This window comes from Lepus europaeus, chromosome X (assembly GCF_033115175.1).
Source record: "Lepus europaeus isolate LE1 chromosome X, mLepTim1.pri, whole genome shotgun sequence".
NCBI lineage: Eukaryota > Metazoa > Chordata > Mammalia > Lagomorpha > Leporidae > Lepus > Lepus europaeus.
The window spans coordinates 100,012,070-100,036,879 of NC_084850.1; the positions used below are offsets into that span (position 1 = coordinate 100,012,070).

The 24,810-nt window shown below is 41.2% G+C and overlaps 1 protein-coding gene across 1 annotated transcript in view; it reads left to right on the forward strand.

Annotated features, from left to right (window-relative positions):
* Positions 1–24,810, forward strand: part of DGKK (diacylglycerol kinase kappa) — a 108,952-nt gene that overhangs the window by 66,461 nt on the left and 17,681 nt on the right. Inside the window, exons 5-18 of the mRNA XM_062184297.1 lie at positions 5,388–5,523; positions 6,018–6,124; positions 6,447–6,569; positions 8,087–8,189; positions 12,071–12,254; positions 12,962–13,070; positions 13,768–13,907; positions 14,793–14,874; positions 16,591–16,682; positions 17,528–17,627; positions 18,536–18,764; positions 20,259–20,369; positions 20,784–20,883; positions 22,788–22,895. Coding sequence (XP_062040281.1) covers positions 5,388–5,523; positions 6,018–6,124; positions 6,447–6,569; positions 8,087–8,189; positions 12,071–12,254; positions 12,962–13,070; positions 13,768–13,907; positions 14,793–14,874; positions 16,591–16,682; positions 17,528–17,627; positions 18,536–18,764; positions 20,259–20,369; positions 20,784–20,883; positions 22,788–22,895 — 1,724 coding nt within the window. The remainder of the gene's footprint in view (positions 1–5,387; positions 5,524–6,017; positions 6,125–6,446; positions 6,570–8,086; positions 8,190–12,070; positions 12,255–12,961; positions 13,071–13,767; positions 13,908–14,792; positions 14,875–16,590; positions 16,683–17,527; positions 17,628–18,535; positions 18,765–20,258; positions 20,370–20,783; positions 20,884–22,787; positions 22,896–24,810) is intronic.

The window sequence follows — 24,810 nt, forward strand, 5'->3', positions numbered from 1 at the left end:
TCCTGTAGTGCGATGCTATTGCTAGTTTCTCTGGTGTGATGTCCCCACTGGCTGCAGTGATCATGATCCACATCCTAATTACTGTGAGCCCCACCCTCATTCTTTGTTTCTGATTCCAGGTAGTCTAGCCCTGCCAGTATGTTCAGCGTTTCCCATGGGACAAGGCTGGAGTAAGCTTCTGAAGAAGACCAGAATGATTGGGAAACTGGCTGTCTGTCTCCAACTCACATTTCCCACTGTAGAAACTTTGATTCTAGGGGAATTCTTCTTAACTGGTGCTCTACTGGTTTGGATGGAGGAAGCATAGTGTGGTCAAAGAAAAGCCTTCCTATTGCCATTTGATCTTGGGTTTTCTCTTTTCTCAATTCTGTGGCCCAAAAGAGTGTTTCACCCTCAATTCCAAGTTTTGAAACAATCATAGTGGTATTCTTTTCTGTAGATGACTCTTAGATGAATTTCTGTTGGAGGGGGAATGAATCCAGAGAACTCCTATTCCTCCATCTTTCTTATATCACACCTCTTCCCATATTTTACTATAAGCAGTCAAGAGGATCCAAATGTTTTCAGCTAAATATCCATTACTATCACACCCAAGTTCTACTTACCACAAAACACTAGAACACAAACACAATTAAACCAAGATATTTGCCACTTCAAAACAAAAGATCACCTTTTCTCCATTGTCCAATAACACGGTCCTCTATCCTGTTTGAAATCTCAATAGAATGGCCTTTTCTGTCCATATTTCCACCAAGATTGTGTTTGTGATTACTTATGTACTCTCAAAGAAAATAGAGATTTTTCTCTACAGCTCTTCTTTCCCCAGAATTGGCTTTAAGATTCCATTCATGTCAATCTAGGAGTTTTGTACCATGTATCTGGAGGGTCTTCCAGCATTTGCCCATTATCTAGCATTATCTAATCCCAAAGATGTTTCCACAGTTTTAGGCATTTTTTTCAGCAGTACTCTCACACATTGGTACCAATTCCTGTTTTACTCAATTTGGAATGTTATAGCAAAACACCACACGCTGGGTGGCTTAAACAAAACATTTACTTCTTGCATTTCAGAATGCTGAGAGAGCTGAGATAAAGGTGCTAGCAGATTCAGTTTCTGGTGAGGATCCACTTCTTGCTTCACAGACATCCATCTCCTGTCATCTTATCACAGAAATGAGAGTGAAAGATATTTCTGGGATCTCTTTCATAAGAGCACTAGGTCCATTCATGAAAGCTCCACTTTCATGAGAGTCACCTCCCAAAAGTTCTACCTCTTGTTACCATCACATTGAGGCTTAGAATTTCAACATGTGAATTTGGGAGTGGAGGATTGGATATGAACATTCAGTCTATTGCAAGTGAAGTATTTGGAGCAATGGACTCTGCATGAATGTATTTACTTAAGTATATTAGAGAGGATAAAAATCAAACATAAAAACCAGACAACCACACTCTGCAAACTTTAAGTCAAGCTGCCTTCCTTTGCATGAAGAGATCAGTGGTTTGTGTACAGCCACAGTTTTGTTTTATTTTGTTTTTTGCAAATTGGATTTTCGATCTGTGTCAACAAGTAGAAAGGCCTGTAATGACACACTGTATTAGTTTCCCAGTGCTACAGTAACAAATTGCCATAAACATTATGGCTTAAAACAACAGAAATATATTGTCATGGTCCTGGAGGCTAGAAATTGGAAATCAGAGTCAGCAGGGACATGATTGCTCTGAAGGCTTTAGGAGGGAATCCTTTGCTTCTTGCTACCTTCTGTAGGTTTCTGGCAATCTCTGTTGTTCTTCAGCTTGCAGATTCCTCACTCTAATATTTGAGCCTCCTTCATCAGCCTTACTAGCCTCTGAGCCAGTTTGGAAATCATTCTTCCATTTTCCTGAAGGATAACGCATGTTCACAGCTGAGTAGTGATTATTAGGTTGTTTCGTACCTGTAGAATCTTAGAAGTCTGACAAACTTTTTTCATTTTGTCCTGTTTGTCCCCTTTAGTCCAAGCTGACAATGTTTTTCTCAGGTAGTTCATTGGATCCATGTGTTCCACACCTAGTATCTCCAGCAAAATTTGTCCAGTTATATCCTTGGTATTCTCTCCAGAGAACATTTTCCTATATTTTGCAGTATGGATAGGATGAGAATTTGCTAAATCTTCAAGCTGTGGTGGCTTTTCACTTAGTAGCTCTGTTATGGACTACATTGTATCACTGTATCCCAGATCCATATGTTGAAGTCCTATGCTAGCCTAATGTGACTGTATTTGCAGACAGGACCTTTAGAAAGTAATCAACGTTAAGTGAGGCCATACTAGTGGGAGCATAACCAAACAGAACTGGTTTCCTTACAAAAATGAGGAAAAATATCTTTTTTTATTCACATTCACATATTGAGGAAAGGCCATATGAGCACACAGTGAGAAGGTGGTCATCTGAACTCCAGGAACAGAACCCTCACTAGCAACAAAATTGTTTGACAGACACTTTGATCTTGGACTTCTCAGTTCTAAACTGTCAAAAAAAAAAGATTTCTATTGTTTAAGCCACTCAATCTATTACAGCACTCAATCGTTACAGCAACCTGAACAGGCTAACAAAAGTTCCTTTTCAATGCATCTCTTTCCTCTCACATTTTACTATAAACACCCAAGAGGAATCAAGCCACACGTTCCATACTTTGCTTGGAAATATCCTCAGATAAATATCCAAGTTTATCACACATTCTGCTTTTCTCCAAACAGTACAATACAATTCAAATTTGCTACCACTTTATAAAAAGGATCATCTTTATTCCATTTCCTCATTTCCATCTGAGGCCTCACCAGAAGCAACTTTAATGTCCACATTTATAGCAACATTCTGCTCAAGTTAAGGAAGCCTTTTTCTATCAGGTACCTCAAAATTCCTCCAGCCTTTACCTATGACACAATTCCAGAGACATTCCCATATTTTCAGTTATCTGTTACAGAAGCACCTATTTTCCATTACCAAAATCTGTATTAGCTTCCTAGGACTGACATACACTATGTGGATTAGAACAGAAGTAACTTATTCCCTAATAGTCCTGGAGTCTAGAAATCTGAAATCAAGGTGTTGGCAGGGCTGTGCTGTCTCTGAAGGCTCCATGGGAAGATCCTTCTTTGCCTCTCCCTAACTTCTTCTGATTGCAAGCTAACGCTGGCATCCCTTGGCTTGCAGATATGTCACTCCAACATGTGCCTCTACTGTTTGTGGTATCTGTTTGCTCTGTATCTTCACAAGGTGCTCTGCTCTCTGTATGTGATGGTGTTCAGATTTCCCTCTTCTCATAAAAATACTAGTCATCATATTAAAGCCTACTCTTATCTAGTATGACCTCATATTAACTTGATTATATATCTATATCTATCTATATCTATATCTATCTATATCTATATCTATTTATCTAAATATATATTCTATTTCCAAATAAGGTCATATTCATAGGTATGAGGTATTAGGACTTAAACCTATTATTGGAGGGTCAAAATTTGACCTACTGCATACTCACTCAGGTTTAGATACATCAAAGTTTCTTTATAGAATATGATAGAATATAGACTCCATCTCCTCACCTGTTGAACCTGAGCAATGTTTATTAAATATATTCCTTTGTATTCCATAGCCAGTTGAACTATGAAATTCAATATTCAGTCCAATCAGAGTTCTGCATTTCTTCCACTTGGTCTTTTAGTATCTAGCACATTCTAGAAGAGCTTTCTTGCCTCTGTACACTAGGATGGTGCATTTCAAATGTGTCTCCTCCAATAGATTCTGAGCTCCTTGAGGGAAACAGTGGTGGCTAATACATCTCTGCAGCTCTAGTGCTTAGTATGTTAGATGCTATCTAGTATAAGGTCTTAGAAATTATTGGAGAAGAGAGGGAGATTGAGAGAAAGAAAGGAAGATGTTTGTAGAGTTACAATCAATATCCTGGGGAGTAGTATGGTGCTGGAAGCTCAGATTGCCAAAGCCAAGAGTACATTGTTTTCTCAGGATTCCCTACCTTCCACTTGGTTCCTCATAAGACTTTCTAGGGTTTAAATATACAGCAAACATTGCCCTGACACAGCAGTCCTAGGCCTTGTGCGACAATGGTTCAACAAAGTAGTTTTTCCTTCCAGAAGTTCCCAGGTCAATCCAGTAATAGCCACAGAGCACCTAACTGGGATGCCAGAAGGTGGGGAGGAAGAATCAGAGAACTATGTACATGATATGTTCATGCTATGAATAGTGAATTCCTATAAAACAATCAAGGTTGTACACTTAGTGTGCTAGAGAGCCTTCAGTTGTGTTGTCTCTAAAGGACCACTGTCAGCTGCTGTCAGGAAGAATATAGAGTTAATTTAAAAATCTTATCACACTTTTATACACCCAACCTCTTATAATAAAAGAATAAAAAGCTGTGTGTATGCCTATGTCTAGGAAGGCAGAGAAGGAGATAAATTAGACACTCATAGAAATTAGAGAGATGCCACCAAAGTTTTATGAAATGTACAACCCAGAAAGAACTTGAGGGTTCTCAGTGTCCATTCCTCCCTTCTCCTTTGAACCCCAAAACTCAAAGCCAATATAACCTATGCCTTCCTCACAGTCATAAAAAGTCAGGCTGTGACATAAAAATGCAGCATCTGCAGGCAGATTAAGAATAAATGTCAAATTCAATATCATGAAAGATAACAGACAGAATGTCACTCCATGAGGGCAGGGACTTTGTCTTGCTCATTGCTATATCCCAAATGCCTATACATGTGCCAAGTATATTGTAGTTGTTTGGGAAATCTCTGTTTAATGAATTATTGAATGCATTAAATTGATTAACCAGGAAACTGCCATAGGCAGAATGTGGTATTCAGAAAAGAATATCTGAGCAAGAAGCCTGAGACACAACTGTTGTCTGGGGAAACCAACGCTCTGCTCACCTGGCATCAGGAGTGCTAGGAAGGGTAGTGTATATCTCCAGGAGATAGTTAAAGCCCGATAAGTATTCCTTAGTTTAATGTTGGAGCCCTGCCTCATCCCTTTCTTCCCTGGCCAGAGAATGTGTATATAACTAAATTTCCAATTGTTTAGCACTTGAACAGTATTGAAGCCAAGACTAACACAACATATTTTGCTTGGATTAAACCAAGACAATAGTTGACCAAGAAGTATAAAGGGCATTGCTCCTGCTTTCAGCTCCAATTTCAAAATCATTCTCTCTATTCTTTTTCCTTACTAAAACCATTGGAAAAAAATACAAATATAAGCTCCAACTAACAGCCTTCCACTTCACACACTCTGTTTTAGACTTGGCAGAAGATTTTATGGCCTTTCCTAATCTGTCTCCGTGATTAACCCTCCATTTTTTACTTTCCTTTGATTTATTTCAGATACCTATAGCAGAAAACAACCCTTTCCTTGTTGGAATGCACTATTGGTATTCCAGCCACAGTTCCAGGACACAGCATTGCAATATTTGCCGAGAGAGCATTCCTGCCTTATCTCGAGATGCCATTATCTGTGAAGGTAACTTTCTGATTCCTTGTGGCTCAGTGTGTGGAAATGGGGGGTGGGGAGTAGGGGGGTAGGAAAGAGAGCTCATTTGTCTTTAGCATCATTGATCCCTTCTAGGTCACTGACTCTGGTGTGGGATTAACCCTATTTGAGGACAAGAGAAGAGAGGAAACTAGCATGAGGGAGTATTCTCATGAATTAAAATGGTGGGTTAGATATGAGGGAATGGGCCTATATATATATATATATATATATATATATATATATATATATATATACATATCATAGAAAATGTCATTCTTACCATCAATATCCATTTAAGTCAGATAGTAGAAAGTTTAGTTGTTAATTAACAAGAAGCTGTATCATATTGGAAATAAGGCTTGGAGGTGGATCCAAACTATGTAGAATGCACCTAGGTTCTCACCATGCAGCTTAGGGAAGGGAATTAAAATCTTCATTAGAGCCATATTCATACCTATCCTTTTTTCTTCCTCTTCTCACAGTGTGCAAAGTGAAATCTCACAGATTATGTGCTTTGAGAGCAAGCAAAGACTGCAAATGGAACACCTTATCCATCACTGATGACCTTCTTCTGCCTGCAGATGAGGTGGTAAGTAACCAACCATGCCCTCCCATGGTCACCCTGTCCCATGTCCCCTTCAGCCAAGACCTACAGGAAAAGAATACTTCTTCCTATCTCCAGATAGGCAAAAGAGGCCTCTCTCTCAAATTCACAATCCAAGAAATCTCAAAGAAAGTAAAGTCCTCACTCCCACCTATCATTGACCACTAGCACAGGAACAGGACAGGGCCATGCAGAACTTAGGGCTTTGACCTGATTGTCCTCCATGGGGTGATACAATTATTCCAACTGGCCCTTCCTTTCCTTTATCTCTAACTTCTACTTTTTGGTTCTTTTTAACTTTCAGCAGAGCATGCCTCATCAATGGGTAGAAGGAAACATGCCTCTCAGCTCTGAATGTGCAGTATGTCATGAGAGCTGTGGCAGTTACCAACGACTTCAAGACTTCCGCTGTCTCTGGTGCAATTCTACGGTAAGACTCACCTCATCTCCTTGATACTTAGAGAACTCGGTTTCTAGAGAAAGGGTGTGTTAAAGTTTGATAGAAACCTCAGAGACCCAAAGCTTAGTATCCTGTTCGTCCAGATCTGGCTATAGTTTTTGGGAGAAATATTTAAGACTCATCTTTGATATTTCTTAAGCTGTAAGGTCTCATAGAAAATATGAAAGGCTGAACTGTCTAATGGTAGTGTGGACAACTAAAAAAGAAGTTCTAAGTCTACCCTTAACAAACTCTTTCCTTTCCTCATTCACTATGTCTTAGGAACTTGTAATCATTGTTGGTTGATAATGATGAGTGTTATGAACACATTATTATTGCCTCTATGCATTGAGTGTTTTATATGTATGGTATCACTTTCTCCTTACAACAACCCTAAACCAGGCTACAGTGTCCCCATTTTACAGATGAGAAAAGTGAGGTTCAGAATGGTGAAGTGATTTGCCCAAGGTTGCAGCCTTATACACAATTCAACAAAGATCATGCTCCTAACTATAACAATAGCATGCCTCTAAACCAGTGGTCCTCAACCAGGGATATTTTGCCCCACCCAGGAGACACTTGGCCATGTCTGGAGACACTTCTGATTATTACAAGTCAGGGGCCAGTGTTACTTGCATCTAGTAGGCAGAGGTCTAGATTCTCTTATAATGCACAGGACAGCCTCCCATCTAGCCTGAAATATCAATAATGCTGAGGTTAAGAGACTATGAGGGTAGAGGGGGAAGTGTCACTATGGTCTTAAACCTGTATATATGAAATACATGAAAATTGTATAACTTAACTAAAATTAAGAAAGAGACTCTGATCCAGACTTTATAACCCTTTAGATGCTTCTCTCAAACTGAGTTTTCTAGACAATAAGAAACTGAAGTATGAACCTCTTCTTAGAAGACACTCCTTGTCCTCTGGATCTCTTTAAATTATATTTGAATAAACAGGCCAGACTCATGTCCTCTAAAACTCATGTAATTGTCCAGGACTGGTGCTTAGAGATGTCAGAAAGGTCACTTGTGGGGAAGGCAGTGGAATCATTGACCTTGGGCAAGATCTTTTACCTCTCTGAACTTTGGCATGCTTGTTTTTAAAATGCACCTAATAACATTTTCCATACTACACACAGTTGTGAGGATTGAAGTGCAATAAATTATTAATATTAGCACTCTTTCATCGCACGTAAGCACCCCATTGTGTAGGTTATATGATTGTGCTCTAGGACTAGTGATTGCTCAGTGCCTGCATATGAGTATCTTCTGAAAGCCACTTCTGAAAGGACCAGAGTTCTGAGGCCACTCTCAGGGTCAGAGCAGCCTCAGGATGGAGTGGAGTAGGAGTGGCCAGATGAGGTAGGGGTATGGAACCACATCTCAGAAAGGAAAATTTGTATACTAGGTATCTAAATCTTGGACTTGGAGCTCAATACTGATCAATGTTATCCCTTTTCTTTCCCCCCTCCTTTTTTTTTCTCTGCTCTGTTCTTATCGTTTCAGGTGCATGACAGCTGTCGGAGACGGTTTTCCAAGGAATGTTGCTGCGGAAGCCATCGCTCATCAGTCATTCCGCCCACTGCTCTCAGTGACCCCAAAGGCAATGGTGAGTAGCCAAACCTTAACCCTAAAACCATATTGGGTGGGAGGGGGGAGATACAACAGATAGGGATAATGCCTGCAGAGTTTTAGATTCAGTAGATCTGGGTAGGGCTCAAGAAGTTGCCTTTCTAACACACCCCAAGATGCTGCTGCTGATGCTAGCAGTTCTGGGATCATACTCCATCATGTACTGTGTGATCCTGGACAAGTTACTCAACCTCTCTCTAACTCATCTATCACTTGTTTTCTGCCAGTAGGGGTGAGAATTATACTCAGATGTGTTATAAAGGTTTGAGTTAATGTTTATAAAAGAGGATTTTAAAAGTGCAACAAAGGGAACAGTAAGGCAACTTTATACCGATTTAGTATACTTCTGTGGAGTGAAAAGAACAAATTTGAGAGAGGCTTCTGGCTCCTAGGTTTGGGGCACTGTGATTATATTAATGCAGCTCAAAGAAGCATGAGCTCTTTTTTTTTTTTTTTTTGAAAGGTTCTTTCAGGCTGTTAACTCATCTGGGGCTTAAAATCAACTAAATCCCCTAAGCCCTTTTCACACTCGATGCTGCCAAGCCAAGTCCCTATTGTCCTGTTCCAGTGCAATTTATGTCCTCCAGCCGAAAGGCCAAGACTCACATTTATTCCCTGTACATTTTATCTGTGGACTCTCACCCATCAGTCTGTGGAAGGCATGTTCCAAACCTGATTGTGTCATCCAGTCGTTCTTCCTCCAGCTTTGAGTACTTCACAGTTGACAAGCCAGCCTTCTAGGTTTCCATGTGAGTTGTCAATAAAGATTGTGAAATAGCATAGGACATGCGTTCATCAGTAACACCAGCCTGTTCGAAAGCAAGCTCATTGGCAGTGTTGTTGACCTGGTTGGAATCTAACATTGCTACATTCCAGCCCACAATGGCACCCAAGTCACCTGGTTCACAGGGTTCTCTTGACAACCTAGCCTTGCTCAAGTTCACATATTCTCAGCCTCTGGGGGGTGGAGGGGAGCCAGAGGCTCCTGTATTCCCCTGGGATTGGCTTGCCACAAGCTCTGCTTCTTGTTTCCTTCACGTCTGTGGCCAAATGAGGTTTGACGCTGAAGTTCAAGTTGCCTTAATTACAGAATTTTCTCTTTATTGAGTAGTTTCTCACCCTTACTCAGGATTATTTTATGAATAATTGCAACATGCTATTATCATACATATGGAGAAATGAACACCTGTGGAAGATAAGATGCTTGCTCTAGGTTAGTGAATCAACTGGAGGGCAAGCAGCTGTAGCACACAGGTGCATTCTCTCGTAGAAGTACGGGGCAGAAGGCAGCCCAGGCTCCAAGCTGTCAAATAGATGTAAAAAGGATTTCAGCTACACCCTCATGGCTATTTAACTTGTAGATAGCGTTAGCGTAATTCTTTTTTTCCTGATTCTTAACTGAATTTTTGACTAATATATTCAGATAGTTCCATTTAAAAACAAAAGAAATACATACATATACATACATACACTTATTGCCATCCTTTTAAAAATCTTCTCAGTCTCCTGCATCCTCCCTGTTCCTACTAGCAGTTGACTACCATAATTAGTTCTCTGAATACCTTCCTGTCCTCCCCCCACTTTTTTAAAGATTTATTTATTTAGTTGAGAGGCAGGGTTATGGAAAAAAAGAGGGAGAGGGAGAGAGAGAGGTCTTCCACCTGCTGGTTTACTCCCCAATTGGCCGCAATGATGGGAGCTGTGCCGATCTGAAGCCAGGAGCCAGGAGCTTCTTCCAGGTCTCCCATGTGGGTGCAGAGGCCCAAGGACTTGGGCCATCCTCTATTGCCCTCCCAGGCCATAGCAGAGAGCTGGATTGGAATTGGAGCAGCCGGAACTCAAACTGGCGCCCATGTGGGATGCCGGCACTGCAGGCGGCAGATTTACCCGCTATGCCACAGTGCCTCACCCCCCCCCCCACCTTTAATACCACACACACTGTTCTGTATCTTCCTATTTTCTCTTTTACAGTGTCTTTTGGAGACCCTTCCCTATCAACAGACAATTTCTTTCTCACATTTTTTTATTAGATTTATTTTTATTTATCTGAAAGGCAGAGTTACAGAGAGACAGGGAGACAAGGAGAAAGAGGTATCTTCCATCCATTGGTTCACTCTCCAAATGGCTGCCATAGCCAGTGCTGAGCCAGGTCAAAGCCAGAAATCAAGAGCTTCAGTCCGGGTCTCCCACATGAGTGCAGGGTCTCAAGCACTTGGACCATCTTCCATTGCTTTACCAGGCACATTAGCAGTGAGCTAAATTGGGATCAGAGAAGCCAGAACTCAAATTGCCACTGCAATGAGGAATCTGGCATTGCAGATAGCTTAACCCACTGTGGCAGCTTAACCCATTATGCACAATGCCAGCCGCATTCCCCACTCTTTTTGACAGCTACAGAATATCCCATTATCTAGATATACCATAACTTATTTAACCAGCCCCCTACTGATGCTGAATTTGATAGTTCTCAATCTTTCACTATTATAAACAATACCGCAATGAACATCCTCAGGCATGTTGTTTTACAGACATAGGAAAAATTCTCAGAATTGGGATGACTGGGTAAAATGCATAAGCCTTTGCAATTTTTATAGATACTGTTAAATTGCCCTCCCCAGGGCACATAGTACCTTACTATGTTAATAATGTTATTAACACACACAATGTTGCCTGTTATTAAAAAATTGTTGAGAGGACCACTACTTTTGGATAATGTATTCAGGGAAAGTAAGTACTTCTGAGCTATGCTACTGAAGGGACACAGCAGGCTCCCCTTATAGTTGTGAGTCCAAGAAGCCCTGAAAATTTGCTGCATAACTCACTAGCAGGATGAGGATGCCTTCTATCCTTAGGGGCCAATGAGTTCAAATTGACCCGTAGAAGAAACTCCCTTAGATTTTTTTTTTTTTTGAGACAAAACAACCCTTACATCTGCTCAAACAGATTTCCTTCAGGTTACAACAAATGGGAATCTCAACCTCCCTCCCTCCACCCCCATTTAGGAGTAAGTCTTGTGCTTCTCACCCTACGTGTTTATTTTTGCTAGGGCATTCCTTGCAAGCCATGCACTCCGAGGTGCGGGGGTTTGCTCCGAGGTCTAGTGTCTCTCTCTGTGGGGGCCATTGCACATTGCCTGTTTCCCTGCCAAAAGGCTATAAGACTCAGCACGAGCTGGCAGGCTTTGGCTATTTAGAGTACTGTAAACCCCACTTCTCCATGGGTGACGTCAGTGTTGGGTGATTAAGAGCTTTCTCCTCCCATGCAGACAATTTCCCTATCATCCTGTTTTCCCTGGAAGTTGGTGTGATCACACAGATTGCTCTGCCATAGCCTTAGAGAAGTGATTAGAGCTCTTTGCTTCACCCCACATTGATACTTGGGGTGCCTATCCCTTGCATCTCTCCTCACCTGGCATCTTCTCACTGTGAGAACTGAGCTAACTCAAACAGAAAGACAAACAGTTGGTGTGCTGGTTCTCCTCCCGAGCTCTTAATCCCTTCCTTCCTCAGTTTCCCCTACAGAGTTTTACTAGTCCTTCATTTTGGTACCAATTTCCTGAGTTTCTTGTGTATGGATCTTTCCCCTCAGCTCAAGGCAGAGGCTGTACCCTTATCAATATCTGACATGATGCATAGCACATGGTAGTCACTCAGCAAACATTGTTTGCCTGGCAAATGGACAGAGACTTCTAAGTCACTTTGGGTGGTGTTCTGACTTTTCTATCTGCTCTTCAGTCTCAGGAGACTAGGACTGGGACTCCAGAAATCCTTGTAAAATGTGATGATTTGAAATGATTTGCTTCTATCTCAATGGTCCTTTCCTCCTTTTCCCCTTCTTTTTGTTGCATGTGTATATCAGGACAATTAGTAGTATCTCCAGACTTCTGGAATCTTGATTGGTCATCTGCCTGTTCATGCCCTCTTCTCATCTTCATCAACTCCAAAAGCGGTGATCATCAAGGGATCGTTTTCCTCCGAAAATTCAAGCAATATCTAAACCCGTCTCAAGTATTTGATCTATCAAAGGGTGGACCTGAAGCAGGGTAAGTGGGGGTAAGGGATATAGTAGGGTATATAGTAGGAACTCCTCTCTATATACAGTATGGACTAAGATAGAATTTCTGGCATCGGTGCTGGTACCTGGGCAGGAAATATCTGATTTGTCAGGGTGGGACACAAACACATAATCCTAATGGGTTTCAGTTGACTGATTGGAGAACTCTCCCCAGTAATCGCTTCAAACCCATTATTTATTAATATATAATTATATATTAACAATATAATATAATACATAATATAATATATTATAAATATACAATTATATATTATATAATAATTATATATGCTGATTATATATTTATATATAAAATATATATTATGTATTAATAATTATATATAATCTTCACTACAGGCTTGTTTTATTTGGCGACCATATCTCTATTCAGTCCTGGTTCCTCTGAGCCCACTGGCCACCATGCAAGGCGTTGTCCTTAGGCTCTGGCAAATGGTTTTGATTAGGCTACTAGTGGCTTCCAGAACAAGTTTTGCCAGTAAAGAGTATGAGTTGAGGCAAGGCCTGATCTCTGAGACCGTGGTCCTAGGTATACGGAAGTGTAAGGAACTAAAGGGGAGAAGGCAGGTAGTCTGTCAGCAAGGTGCCAAAGCAGTCCTTGAGTCCAGGACATGTTGTAAGAAAACTGTAAAACCCAGTTGTTCATGAAGTAAGTTCCTTTCTCCTTCTTCCTTGCAGACTGTGCATGTTCAAGAACTTTGCTCGCTTTCGTGTTCTGGTTTGTGGTGGAGATGGCAGCGTGAGCTGGGTCCTATCCTTGATGGATGCCTTTGGGTTGCATGATAGGGTGAGTCCCTGGTTGCCCCAGTTTAGCCATTGCTAGAGACGGTAGAGGTCCAGAGTTGCCAATCCCAAGAAGTCCCAAGTCTCCCTGTTTGCAAAATATGAGTTTCTCATAAGCTGCACAGTCAACCTGACTGGTAGATTCCCACTTACACCATTTTCTTGTCCTCTATGTGAAGGAGGGCAGAAAGGAGTTGGCAGAAAGAATGAGCAGTGCTTTATTCTCCAAGCTTTAAAGTGAAAAGTTAAAGAGGAGAGCAAGCCAAAAAGCAGCCACAGACAGCATTCAGGCCCCAATTTCCTCCTTCTGCTAACATTGCTGGTTTTATTTCCTGAATCCAAAAGTGGCAGAAACTTGCCTCTTTCTGGGAAGTCCCTTGCTCTTCTTCCTCCACCTTGACCCAAGCCACACAGAAATTTGTAGCCATGTTTCTCTTTTGTCAGCATGGCTGTGAATATTGGCATGTTTCAGTAACTTTCCGTTTACTGATGTCAGTTCTGTACTGCTAAGAATAGGGCCCAACTTCTTAGGGAAACATTCCATCACTTCAAGCCTCCTCCCATCACACTTCCTAGAAGTCCCTTAAAATCACTGGCTTTAAGACTGGAATGCTTCCCAAATAGCACCACCTGGGTTCTTGCGGGGATGAAACTTTGGTAGCAAGACTGTCTGAAATGGGTGCCTCCTTTTGTTCCTGCAGTGTCAGCTGGCTATCATCCCACTTGGAACCGGTAATGATCTGGCACGTGTCCTTGGCTGGGGTGCATTCTGGAGTAAAAACGAGTCCCCTTTGGACATCCTCAACAGAGTGGAGCAGGCCAGTGTGAGGATACTAGACAGGTGAGTGGCCAAAGGACCAGGTCCTTGCACCTCTTTCAGTCCCACATGGCTTGTTCCCAGTTACATCATGTCAGGCAGCAATACTCTAGCCTCTCTCAGAGGACCTCATTTCCCTTCTGCCTCAAAAGTAGAGCAGTTGGAGAGTGCGGGGCTTTTCTCATAGGGAACTAAGGTCTACCATTTATCCTTCAAACATCACTGAAGCACCTCTCGAAATCTAAAAGACTCTAGAGCAAGGGCCCCATGGATACATTTCAAAGATTCTGTGGACCTCTTTCAAATTGTATGACCAAGTGTCTGTGTAAGCAGGGTTTCTTGGGAAAGAGTCTATAGTGTCATCACCATAGTGTATCTATACTGCTATCAGCATCTCAGGTAAACTAAAGGGGAGGGCCAGTTCAGAAACAACTGGCTTAGACTATCTCTGCTCTACAGAAGAGAGAGCAGTGCCATCCTATCTCCTGAGGAAAAAAATGAGTATCTGTGGTGGGGCATATATGAACATTTGATTGATGGCTGCCCATAAGGATCTCCTGGGGAAGCTTTTCAGGATATCACACCAAGCACTACCACAAATAATCTTAAATAATCTTATGCAGTAGGTCTTGGGCAGGATGCTGGTATGTGTGTTTTACCAAAGTACCTCAGATGATCTTGATGATGACTTGTGGTTGAGAAGCACTGTTCTCTGAGAGCCCTGGGAGGAAAGTTCCTAAGGCAGAGACCCCTCTTGTGGTATACCTTGATATCAGGTGAGCTGAGATAGCTTGGGCACCCTCTACCACGTAAACCTCATGATCTCTTTCTTGGCCTGTGAAGCATGGATTTTTCACTTGTGAGGAAATGGAACCCTGAGTATCTATCTGTCTTTTCGCTTCATTTCAGATGGAGTGTGATGATCCGTGAGACTCCCAAGCAAAGCCCATTGCCAAAAGGACAGGTTGAAATGGACATCCCACAATTTGAGGTAAGTTCTACCCAGCTGTCACTCAGGCCAACATCTTTAGTATAGTGAAATAATAGACAAAGTCAAAAGAGAAGCTTTTGTATTTTCCACAGACTTGGTGAGGATGAGATCATTGAGGACCAGGGGCATGTCAGTCAGCAACTGTTTACCAAGAACTATGTGAGGCAATGGGGACATAATTCATTCAGTCATTTACTGTCAATTCATTGAAAATATTTATGGAGCAACTGCTTCGAGTGAGCTCTTACTATTCTAGGAGCTGTTCTTTTATGCTAGTGGGTAAAGAAGAATAACATAGTCCCTGCTTATCATGGAGCTCATAATCTACTCAAGATATATAGAAAAATAAATATTTTTAAGAAAGTAGTATGAGTGTTAGTATAGAAAGTAGAAAGAGCTGGAAATACACAGCAGTAGTTTTATATCTGTCCGGGAGGGGGTGGGAATCAGGGAAAGCTTCTCAGAAGAAGTTGCATTTCAAAAGAGGCCTGAAGATCAGAGGGAGTTAACCAGGATGATAAAGAGCAAGTCTGTTCCAGATAGATAAAACAGCATGTGTTGTTCCAAAGGCAAAGGAAAGCATGGAATATTCACAGCACTGAAATACATTCATAATGGCTATGGCATAGGTGCCAGGTAGGAGCCATGCGGAGAAAGAGTGACTAAGATGAGGCTGGAGAAGAAATCAGGTGTCAAGCCAGGAAGGGTATAGTAAACTGGTAGGAGGTCTGGACGTTTATCCTAAAAGCCTTGAGAGTTATAGAAGGGTCTTTTTTAATTTGATTATGAAGATTTCCAAACATACAAGAAAGCTGAAATGGCTATTCTACCATTAAACTTTTAGTATGCTTGCTTTATCATATATATATCCACTGTTTAAACAGTGGGGTTTTATGGAGTATGGAGAAACAATTGATGGAATAAAGATTAGAGGCAGGGAGAAAAGTTAATAAATGCTCACTGTATCCAGACAAGAGCGGGTGGTGATCTGAACTGGTGAAGAGGTTACAGGGGTGAGGACAGCTGTCACATTTGAGACATTCAGAAGAAATAGATTTATCCAGACCTGGCAGATGTTTGGACATAGGGGAGTCATAGGAGGAGGAACAGAATTTGTAATTAAGAGTACAGACTCAAGAATCATATTACCTGGAATTGAATTCAGGCTCTGCCACTTGAGAAATAGAAATGGATAATAAATAGTCCTTACAGGGTTGTTGTGAGGATTACATAAAAAATACTACACATATAGCTTAGAACAGAGCCTGGCAGATAGTCAGTACTATATAAGTGGATGCTGTTATTATTAGTAATATTATTTAATAGGTGACACTCTGGCATCAGAAAGATGTAAATTTGAATCCCAATTCTCTTATTTACTAGCTCTGCAATATGAGACAGTTCGGTCATTCGAAACATGGGGCAAACAGTACCTCCCTTCATATGAGTTTTAATCTCTTCATATGACTACTCATTTAAGTAAGAGGAGATTGAATATATCCTTTCTTTAAAGAATAGCCACATACCTAAGATTATGTCAAACAGTCTTTGACTAGGGAGTCTTCGACAAGAATCCTTTGTGATTATTTCCAGAGAGGCAGTTGAGTTGCTGGTCAAGTCAATAATAAGTAATGAGGCTGTTTGGGATGAGAATAGGCAACACGTTATGTCACAGTGCAGTGATTCCAGGACTGAGTACCCTTCCCACCCTCTCAGGCTGCTGCCATCCAACACTTAGAATCTGCAAGCACCGAGTTGAACAAAATCCTGAAGGCCAAGTACCCCACAGAGATGATCATTGCAACCAGGTCAGTCTTTCTCTGGCTCTCATACTTTGTCCCTCATGGGTTATTCCAAAGTCAGATATGGGCCTGATCTTGATAACTTGGGGTGTTTTGGCCAATGAAGGTATATGGGCATCATTTCAAATTGGGTTTTTCTGATCTCAAACTTCCTACATGGAAGTTTAGAAAAGAAAGATGAGATTGAAGTGAGGGCCCCTGCTGCTTCAGAAAGATAAAACTGCAAGCCAGAGATTTGGAAGGAGGATTACAGAAGGGAAACTCAGCATTCCAGACCATTCAAGGGCATAGCACAGGTCCTTGCAGTATGCACACTTTGCTTTCCATCTTTGAAACTGAGGCAAGGCTCTTTAGTACCTGCCTATAACTTCTCTCTCTAAGTACTTGTCATTTGTTTCTCCTGGAATTCCTTGGTGAGGGGCAGGTGGAGTTCTGTTCAGTCTATCACATTCTACTATGAAAACACTTCCCAAAAAAAGAGACCTTTCAAATGGCATTACCTTTGTACTAAGTTAGTTATGCCCCCTGAATCACAATGGATTGACCCATGATACCATGTGAATTCTCTTTTCTGGAAAGTCAGAATGAGGTCTAAGAAATGCTAGTCAAATTCTCTTTGAGCTGGGAAGTGGTATGAAACTGGACTGAAGTGGGACTGGAGCAAATTTCATTATATGTATAGAAAAAAATAAGAAAGAGGAGAGATGACTGGGGAGAGAAGAATAGGGAATAAGGGAGGGGGAAAGAGAGACAAAGGAGGAAGATGGGGACTAATGATGCTATAAGAGAAAAAGACTGCGAACCTCACTCATGGTCTGTGTCACATCATGTTATCTATCTGATTTTTGCAGATTCTTGTGCTCAGCAGTGGAAGATTTTGTGGCTGATATTGTAAAGGCCTGGAGTCGAATCAAACAGAACAATACAGCAATAGAGTCTGTGATTTTGAAAGTAAGTTTCCATTTTTCTTGCCTTATACTCTTTGTAGAGCCAGGAGCTTTCTTTTAATGAAGGGAAATGTGTTTCTCACTGGGAATTATAAATGAAAAGCAAGAAGAGGAACAGGGAAGGTCCATCAAGCTTCCATCTTTTGCCAAATGAAGAATGCCATTAAGCATGCAGACACATACCATGTAGCTAAGCATGTGCCAAGCATCTGTCCAAAACTAGACAAAAGTGTGCACCAAGCATGTATGCATATGAGTGTATATCAAAAATGTTTTCAAATATGTACACACATATACACACTAGAAATATGCCAAAATTCACCTCTCTAACAACAAGGACTATCACTTACCTAATACTTACTCTGTCAGGGACTGTCCTAAGTGCTTTTAATGTGTTAATATATTTCATCCTCACAAGTGCCCTAGAATATAGAAATACAAAAAAAGTTAAGTAACTTGCCTCTTATCACCAACTGTCCAGTGAGAATCAAAGGCAGAAATCATGCAGTAGATGCATTGCCCCATACATACACATATAAAGGCAGACACCAAATACCCTTGAGAGGCACATCCACATCCATAGGAGCATACCCACGAAAACACCATTCCAGAAAGGTTTATTTCCTCAGGTGTTCCATGTTAACAAATAATTTTGAAAACCATTCTGAGAAAGCAGTATACATTGATGCCTTGGTGGGGCAGAGGTGGGGTTGTTCAGCAACAAATGATCTGTGATTTGATTATTTCACTGCACCTTCTTTTCAGCCTGCCACATGAGACTTTCTATGCCCAGTGTTCCTACCCAACCATGATCCCTTTCTACCTCCCCATTACACCACCTCTGCTCCTCATTCTATCTTCTCAAGCACCGGCCCTTCATAACAGTGTCTCGTCTCCCTCCTTCCTATATAGAGTGACTTAATGTTTGATAAGCTGAGTGTCCTGATTGATGTCCTGTCGGAGGATGCATCAGCTACCTCTGTTAAGAAAGGAACTACAGTATATGCAGACAGTGGAAAGGCAGATGGAAAGCCCTTCATCCCTCAAATGGATCACATAGCCAAGTCCAAGTTGGAGTTGGCCACAAAGGCCCAGAATCTCCAGAAATCTTTGAAACTCATCATATTCCAGGTTGAACAAGGTAAGGTGCCTAGGGTTGTGGTGAGTGATGTAAAAGAAAGGGAAGTCCCAAGTGAATAGTTTACTGATCTCCCTCACTCTAGGCTTGCTATAGGACTCCACTATCAAAATTCTGCATTCATATTGACCAGATTCTGCATTTAGATTGTATCTAAAGTCAGTTCTCAGATTCTGCTGATTTGAAAAGTGTCAGTTCTGATAAGCTGCCGCTTTGACTCCTCCTATCTCTCAGGTGCTTAACTCTTGCTACTCACTGATTTTTGGAACAAAAACATTCACACCATATATTTACAAATGAATGCTAAATGGACTGTGCAAAACTCTGTCAGCTTCCACCACAAGCCATGGAAGCTTTCCACCCACTACTGTTTCCTCCCAATAAGCAAGCCTGTGACTATTTTAGAAAGAAAGGGGTATTCATCCCTGAGTGTCCTATACAGTATTAATCAGGCACAAGGACCCTGAGAGTGGCCCTGGTCACTCTGGAGTTGATTGCCATTGCCCCAAACTCATGACAGTCTTCAAGCTTCTGACTCAGTATGAAAATTGTTTTAACTCCCCCAACCCTTCATTTAACATTTCAGTGACCAGTTAGTTCTTCCCCATGGTCTACTTGACAAAAAAACAAAACAAAACAAAACAAAAAACAGAAGGTGCTATAAGGCCAAGTGTGCTCTAACTATTTAGAATTGAGCTATTTAGAATTGAGCAGAAGTCCCATGCAGCTAGAAAGTCCCTTTGGCTGCCCTTTGGCTTTTGGCTTTGGCACCCTCTCCTGCCTTGGAACCTTCAGATGAAATCTCAGTCAAGTTTCAAAGACAGGAAGGAAATCGCCCTTCTGCACTGTGGAAGAATTAAACAATTAGCTTGTCTCTATTTCTAGGTTTCATTTCCAAGCAGCAGGGATCAGATTAACCTGATGTAACCAAAACTCTGTTACAACTGACCCTTAGTCTTATCCATCAACGCATATTATATTTAGAATGTGTAATTATGAACACAGAACAGAGAAATGCCCCCCCCCAGCCCTGGTTAGGGTGGGAATTTAACCTATGAGCTTTGGTCCTGGCTGAGCACCTGCACCATATTCTTTGATAAAAGGAAGATTTCTGAAATGTCCTAGGTATGAGTGAGACACTTGAGTGCAAGCTAGAGTACATGGTCATAGTGGCTCAATTCTGAACAAAAGTCTTATAAACAAATGAACTAATAGAATGGAAGTAGAGGAGCACAGGGGTCCCCACCCCCATCAGCATTAGGTGACAGATTAAAGGGTGACCAGGAAAACGGAAAGCTCATCATGGATATGGAAGGACATGGCTATTGTAGGGCATCTGAGACAACAAACCACATTGTGGAGGAGAGGTGATGATTGTGTGACCTGCACACTAACCGGCAGTAACTGAACAAAATAGATATTCAAGAAATGTGACCAATTCTCCCTCTCTCCCTTCCTCCCTCCTTCCCTCCGTCCCTCCATACCTTTTCCCTATAGTTCTGGATGAAGAAAGCAGACAGACCTTATCAGTCAAGAACTTTACTTCCACTTCAACTTTCCTCCTGGAAGAAGACTCAGAGAGTATTAGCCAGACAAGCCCACGGCACCGTAAGGATCTTTCTTTTCTTGTTCTTCTCACCTTCATCACTACTATCTAGTTCCTAAAAAATATATAAATAAATAAAAACAAAAACGTGTTTTTCACGCATTCTTTTAGCCTCAGTCCTACTCAGCAGTAGGGGTAGCCCTCCCTCTCTCCCATGAGGTTTCATGCCAGAGTCCAGAATAATGAGCCCATTAGGCGCTTTGAAAAAGCTGGCCTAATGAAATACAAGATTCGAAGCTGTTTTCAGTGCCAGCCAGCAAACAATCCAGCCTTACCATTCTCTCAGTGGGAGTCTCTTATCCATCCAGAAGGATCCTTCTTTGAAATGAGATTCCTGAATGTTATCTAGGGGAAAGTTATTTGGCTTGACCTTGCCCCCACAGGTAAAATAGCACGGTGATATCTTCTGTGTCTAGGTTCTCGGTGTCGTGGTACTTTGTCTTCTATATCGTCTCTCCAAAGTGAGGACCTAGACAACCTTGACTTAGAACACTTACATTTTACACCGGAAACTCTGTAAGTATTTAATCTTATCATCTTTCAACAGTTTCTTCCTCTGTCTGAGAAACTGCACAATCTCAGGGTATCCAGAGTCAAATCTTGACTCTACTTACTAGTTATATGACCTACACAAGTGTATTAACCAGTCTGAGCCTCAGTGTCCTCACTTGTAAAGTGAAGATAATTGTAGAACTTACCACATAGGTTTTTTGGCAACTATATGCTATTATTAACTACTTAGTAAGTGTTAGTTATTAATTCAGAGGACTTGTTTTCCTTGTTGCCCTTACCAGTAAATGACTTCAGTTACCAAAGAATAAATGGTCATTAGGAGACAAGGGAGCAAAGCTAAAGATGTCAGTCCTACATCTTTAGAATATCCCCAGCACTCAAGTTCTGCCACACTCACTCATTTTCTGTTCCATTAAGATCAGTTTGGACATCAGTTAGCAAAACTCCAATTTCTGGACTGTAATTAAGAGAGGCAAATCTCATATGAAAGAACAAACAAAAAGCTTGTCTATGATTAAAATAGCTAAGCTATACCCATTTTCAGTTTCTCAAAACAAGAACACAGCTAGCAATTATTTATATTGCCTTAAATAATTTACTTAGGGAAACAGTTCTTGCACCTACTTGCCACCTCCACTCCCCTTCATGTCCCATCGGCTTAGGTTGATGTCTGTGATCTCATGGATCTACCTAATCAGTTTTGATCAAGAGTGTTTTGGCGGCCGGTGCCGCAGCTCAACAGGCTAATCCTCTGCCTTGTGGCGCCGGCATACTGGGTTCTAGTCCCGGTTGGGGCACCAGATTCTGTCCCGGTTGCCCCTCTTCCAGGCCAGCCCTCTGCTATGGCCCAGGAGTGCAGTGGAGGATGGCCCAAGTCCTTGGGCCCTGCACCCACATGGGAGACCAGGAGAAACACCTGGCTCCTGGCTTTGGATCAGCGCGATGCGCCGGCCACAGCGCGCCGGCCGCAGCGGCCATTGGAGGGTGAACCAACAGCAAAAAAAAAAAAAAAAAAAAAAAAAGGAAGACCTTTCTCTCTGTCTCTCTCTCTCTCTCTCTCTCTCTCACTGTCCACTCTGCCTGTCAAAAAAAAAAAGAGTGTTTTGGCAATTGTTTCACAACCAGCTCTCTTTTGGGGGGAGAGGGTCCCTGACTTATTCCTGGTGTAAGCTCTCCTACTATGGCTCATTCCAAGCTATTGATATGATGTCATTGAATGCAAAGCTGGTGAGAGCTATGCCTAATCACTTTCTACAAGCTGATTGAACCATCTCTAGCACACCACTGATTTTAATGATGACATCCTAGATAAAAACAGGAGACTCAAAAAGACCGATACACACACACACACCCTTTTTATCAGTTTCCCCCTCAATATGTATCAGTCTTTCCCCCTCAAATATGTGGTCACTGTCCTTTGATGTGAAATACCACAACGAAGTAATATATTGCCAACAGCAGTAAAACAGGCTTAACTCTCAGGATACATTTGTGTTTGTAACTTTCAAGAGTTCTTTATGGAATAAGCCCATCCCTCAATTTCCCTTTATTATATAAAGGAGCTTAAAAAATTTGTGAGAAATAGAATGAAAGATAATGTGAATTTATTTCATGAACTTTTTGAAGATCCCTTGTATGTGGTCCACTCATATCTGAGGCCTCCAAAGATGACTCAGGTCATGAATGTTGCCTTTTTGTCTGAGAACAATTCCCACTGAAACTTCCCACCTGGCTGAGCACCCTCTCCTATAGCTACCAAGCTCATTGTTAACACTATTGGATATCTGCTTGTACCTGTCACAGGCATTCTGGTTTGTGCCCCATGTGGAGGAGGCGTTGCTTCAGTGTAATGACAATGGTACTTCTTTCTTGAACCAATGATTGTCATCTTCTTTGGCTAATTTCAGACGCTTCAAAGAAAAGTGTGTCATGAACAACTACTTTGGGATTGGACTGGATGCTAAAATTTCTCTGGAGTTCAATACCAGAAGAGATGAACACCCAGGACAACATAAGTAAGGAAAATAAAACCACTCTCTCCATGGTGACACACAATCACAATATACACATGAAGTAATCAAATATTTTTGCTCTCCCAGAATACCTGAAGCAGGCTAACTTTATGAAGAAAAGAGGTCTACTTAGCTCGCAGTTCTGGAGATTCACAGGTGTGATGCATCAGCCCAGCTCTCATGAGGACCTTATGGCAGAAAGAGATTCAAGGATAAGACTTGCTCTTATAACTTGCTCTGTGACAACAACCTTAATCCCTTCCCTTCTGAGGGCAGCACCTTCAGTGGTCTAAAGACATTCCACTAGACCTCACTTCTTAAAAGTCCACACTATCTCCTAACATCCCCATACTAATGACCAAGCCTCCAACATGTGAATCCTTGGACCCCACACTCAAAGGATTTTTATACCAAAGCAACATATGTATTCCCACATTCCCTACATCTCAGACAAGCAACAAAAAGAGATAATTTGGAAGTGAAATGAATTGGTTCCAAGACTAGTCTAGTGAGATAGCTTATTCCGGTGTTGATGCTGTCTGGCAACCTTGAACTTGGAGATCCCTTCAGAATCTAGATCTATGGATCGCTGTGTAGACACAGTTATTTGTGTAACTATTACAAAGAACAGATTACATTGCTTCAATTCAGCAAACTACCTATATTTGTTCTGTCTGTGTGAGCTTCACCACGTCTTAGTAGTGGTTCCAGACCAGTTTTGCTTGGCAATGCAGCTATGTATCATAGATGCCTCTCTTCTGATTCACCGTCTTCCTAACCTATTTCCCCTGTACCCATTAACTTTACCCCAGTGTTGGTTCTTTTGACACTTTCTGGTATTTTGTACTGTAGACATACTCAGGGTTCTTGTGGGTAATTGAAAACTATAAGTTAAAAAAAAAAACATAAAGCATGCTACTCTCTATCCCATCTCTGCTACTGCCACTAGAACCTCTTTCTCAGCACAAATATATACTATCAGATATGTGATTTGCAAGTAGTTTCTCTCAATCTATTCTGTGTCATTTTATTTTCTTAGGAGTATCTTTTTTTGGCGTTTGCATTTTAATTCTTAATTAACCATAATTTCACATATTCATAGCCTTCATGTGATATTTCAATATAAGTAAACAATGTCTACTGCTCAAAACAGGATGCTGACCATTTCCCCTTCTTTGACATTATTTTAAGACTGGAGACTTGGCACTTCTTTTTTCTATCTGTTCAAACAATATGCACTAGGTTTCTGTGAACTAGTCTTCCCACTATGCTATGCAACACTTGGAACTTCTTCCTTTGCTCTATGACTTGATACCCATTATCCAGAGTTCCTCCCATCCCTCTCAGCCTCCAAAAATCATTCTATGTTCAGATTGAGGTTTTTTTTTTTATTAAACTTTTATTTAATGAATATAAATTTCCAAAGTATAGCTTGTGGGTTACAATGGCTTCCCCCCTCCCATAACTTCCCTCCCGCCCGCAGCCCTCCCCCCTCCCGCTCCCTTTCCCCTTCCATTCATGTAAAGATTCATTTTCAATTCTCTTTGTATACAGAAGATCAATTTAGTATATATTAGGTAAAGGTTTCAACATTTTGCCCATATAGCAACATCGAGTGAAAAAACTACCATTGGATTACTAATTATAGCATTAAATAGCAATGTACAGCACATTAAAGACAGAGATCCTACATAATTTTTTTTTCAAAATAATTAATTTTCTATGCCATTTCCATTTTAACACCAGGTTGTTTTTTGTTTTTTTTTTTTTCATTTCCAATTCTCTTTATATACAGAAGATCACTTCAGTATATAATTAGCAAAGACCTCATCAGTCTGCGCCCACACAGAAACGCAAAGTATAAAAATACTGTTTCAGTATACCAGTCATAGCATCACTTGGCTTTAGACGACACATT